This window comes from Eschscholzia californica, unplaced genomic scaffold (assembly GCF_041429995.1).
Source record: "Eschscholzia californica isolate CP2 unplaced genomic scaffold, dmEscCali1.0.p SCAF_4, whole genome shotgun sequence".
Taxonomy (NCBI): Eukaryota; Viridiplantae; Streptophyta; class Magnoliopsida; order Ranunculales; family Papaveraceae; genus Eschscholzia; species Eschscholzia californica.
Genome location: NW_028238461.1, coordinates 35,631,430 through 35,635,119, shown reverse-complemented (window position 1 = coordinate 35,635,119; position 3,690 = coordinate 35,631,430). Strand labels below are relative to the sequence as shown.

The 3,690-nt window shown below is 31.7% G+C and overlaps 1 protein-coding gene across 1 annotated transcript; it reads left to right on the top strand.

Annotated features, from left to right (window-relative positions):
• Positions 1-2,287: 2,287 nt before the first annotated feature.
• LOC147544337 (uncharacterized protein At2g29880-like) lies at positions 2,288-3,073 on the top strand. The gene is made up of 3 exons (XM_086635680.1): positions 2,288-2,401; positions 2,497-2,638; positions 2,730-3,073. The coding sequence occupies exons 1-3, from the start codon at positions 2,288-2,290 to the stop codon at positions 3,071-3,073; spliced, it is 600 nt and encodes a 199-aa protein (XP_086491806.1).
• The last annotated feature ends 617 nt before the right edge of the window (positions 3,074-3,690 follow it).

Below are 3,690 nucleotides of genomic sequence, written 5' to 3'. Positions count from 1 at the left end.
AGAAAAGATACAGATGGTGAGGAACTCTAACTCATGGCTGACTATATTGTTTAGAAGTCTCATATGATTTGTTTCTGGTGAATTAGTTAACCTAATTTTTTCATTAGTTTTATAGAGAGAAGAGGAAAAAGTGAATTAATTAAGAGAGAGAAAACCAAAAATATAGGTACTTAAAGATAGTCTTAAAAAAAAAGCAAGACAAAAATATCTATAGAAGAACTCTAAAAACCATATAAACAAAATAAAATATTATATTAATGGGATTATTCATCATAAAACTTGAACGGAAAGAAATTTTTTTTGTTGTTCCATCAACTTTTTCTATGGTGTTGTGTTCGAATATATATCATAGTTTATATATTATATGGATTATATATGAGTACTACTTATGTGATGATGAAGGATAATGTGATATGGTATTTCTTATTATTTGATAGTGTAAATAATTGAACTTATTTTATGGTTATAATTTGTAGAATGCGTAGTTTAAGAGATCGTCAACGAGCATCTATTTCCATAACAATGATAATTATGCAAGTTATGGTAATGCTTCACTTTTATAAAATATACAAAAATCTCTTCACGAAGAGACCTTACATAAAAAAAGACTGTGAGAGAAAGGACGTTTTGAGAAGAATGTATATGGAGAGTGATATAATTTGTCATGAGCAATTAAGGATGAGCAGATCAATGTTCCATAAGTTTATGTGAGCGATTACGTGTGTATGGCTTAGTTGATGGTCGATCAGTTACAGTTGAGGAACAAGTTGCATTATTTCTACATACTTCCGCTCAAGTCAGACAGTCAGACAGTTACAGTTGAGGAACAAGTTGCTGGAGAGTTGGTCACGATACACGCAATAGAAAATCAGTGTTTCAATTCTTCCGCTCAAGTCAGACAGTCAGTAGGTATTTTCATATTGTTTTGTCGACTTTAATCCTTTTCTATAAGGATGTCGTGAAGCCAGCAATTACGACGAACTCTCCAGCAGATTCGGGGACTGAAAAACATTGGCATCACTACTTCGAGGTTACTTCTTATAACAACTAAATAATATTAAAATTAAAATCTCTATTATTAATTTTAGTTTATCCATTGGGTGCAGTTGGTGATATTGATGGTACTCATATTAGAGCTACAGTTCCATTAGAAGAACAACCAAAATATCAAAACAGAAAATTTACCATTACTCAAAATGTGTTTTTGGCATGCACATTTGATATGAAATTCACCTATGTCTTAGCTGGTTGGGAAGGGTCAGTTCATGATGGTCGCATGCTAAGGAATGCTTTAAGTCGTGAAGGTCGTAAGCTAGTTATACCTGTAGGTATGTGAGTCTAGTAATTTTTATTTATCTCAAAAGTGGTCTTGAAAGTGATTGTTAACATTACTTGGAATAGGTAAATACTATCTTGCAGATGCAAGATTCCCTTTAGTTCTCGGATTCCTCATACCATATCTCAACACACGATATCCTCTTCGAGATCATATTGGTCGTCGTGTTGAAACTCCTAAAGAAATGTTCAATTTTCGACATTCGTCCCTACGAAATGTGATTGAAAGATCTATTGGAGTTTTGAAGAAAAATTTACCTATCTTAGGAATGCTCCATTCCATGACATTAGAACTGAATCGACGATAGTCATTGCATGTTGTGCACTTCACAATTTTCTACGAGATGGTGATCCTAGTGACTTATGTCAGTATGAAAACTCTATTGATGACGAAGAAGAAATTAGTGAAAGAGGAAACGACGCGAACGTAGTAAAAGCTTCTTCTCAAGTGTGGATAGCTTCGAGAGATGCCATGGCGGAAAAGATGTGGGAAGAACGTTAGCCTAAGTATAATATTGATGTTAGTAAATATAGTTTCGATATTATATTCAAAATGATTCAACTATTACTTTCTAATTTTCTAAGTAGTTTGACTTATTTATTCATTGTGACAAATCTAGCTTTATCATTTTATTCATGTTGTTCTCGTTTTTTAGTGCATTGGTTGATTACGTATTTACTGATAATAATAATTTTTTTAAAATTTAATATATGTTAAATTGTGTTACTAGTATGACATCAGAATCTGAGTCATCAAAAAGAAAATGTGTAAGATGGAGTGAACGAATGGACGAGGTTCTTGTTGAAACACTTTTGGAGGAGGTTGCTAAAGGAGTAAAGAAACCAGACAATGATTGGAAAAATGAATCTTTAACCCGTGTTGTAGTTGAAATTGATAAAAAAAACAAAGACGGTTGTTACACATGAAAATATTAACGCACGGTTGAAAACAATGAAGAAAGATTATATATTAGCAAGAGAAGCCCTTAACCAAAGTGGATTCAACTTCAATCCGGTGACTCAATGTATTAATGCAGATGACGATGCATGGGCGAAATACGTAGACGTAAGTGATCAAATTCTTTTTAATATTTCTCGAATGCAATTAACTTCACAAATAGTATGTTGTTTATTTCTAATTTTTTATATTTAATATTGTAGGCTCATCCTGCAGCTACAGGATTGCGTGAAAAACCATTAAAATTTTATGATTCGTGTCAAATTATGATAGGGAACGAGCAAGTAACTGGTGATAGGGCAGTCGAAGCGGGTAACTTTTCATCACCAGTAAATTCTCTACCAGGTGCGATATTTTCTGATTCATATTTTTTTTCGAGAATATGCTTTCATTTATTCCACTAATGCTAGATCTTTTTGTTTATTTTAATGCTTAGATAACTTAAATGACTTCTTTTCTGGAGATAATGACAACCACACACAATGGACTCCTACATCAAAATCAATTATACCTAATAGTAGTCTTACATCATCACAAAAGTGCAAACGCGTTCGAGCCCTTGAAGATAGTATTAATGAAGGAATGACTGGGATGATAGAAGCTGCAAGCAGAATAGCTGCAACTTTTGATGGACCAAATTGGGAAAAAATCAATACAATCTTACAATCCATACCAGAACTGGATGAGGAAGACGCACATCGAACAACAGATTTATTTAATAGAGACCCATTGATGGCCCAGTACTTCTTATCTCTGTCTGAAGGAAGAAGATTGGGTTAATTGGTTAAGGATGAAATTACGAAACTAATTTCAAAAGTATTTTATGCTAATTTTTGTCGAATGATATTAAGTTTTATATTACTTTGCCAAAAAAGTGTTTATTTACTTTTTAAATAGTGACTTCAAATTTTATATTTTTGGCAATTAATAGGTTTGATTTTGTTGATTTATATACATTAAATTTATTTCAAAAAATATTAATTAATATTTTGTTCATTTTCTCGAAGAAGTTGGAGTACATTATAATAATTTCCATGGAAATAAATTGTGAATCAAACAACAGAAGTATGCAATTCCACAAAATAACAAATGACAACCAAACAAAAGAATTTTAATTTCCGTGAATATGTTCCGTGGAAACTCTTTTATTTCCATGGAATTGTTTCCCTGGAATTGAAGAAGAAGACATAGATCTAGTATGAATCTTGTGTTTAAGGTAAGAATTAACTTCAATATCTAGTTTATTATTGTGAGAAAACTTTGTATGTTTTGGTTATGAGATTTTGTAGATCTAAAGAAACTTTATTATATATGAAAGTATGTTAATGAGAACTTTTTGAGTTTATTTAATTGTATTGATGTATCTACACCTCTAAGCTCCAACAATACTTTGGAAA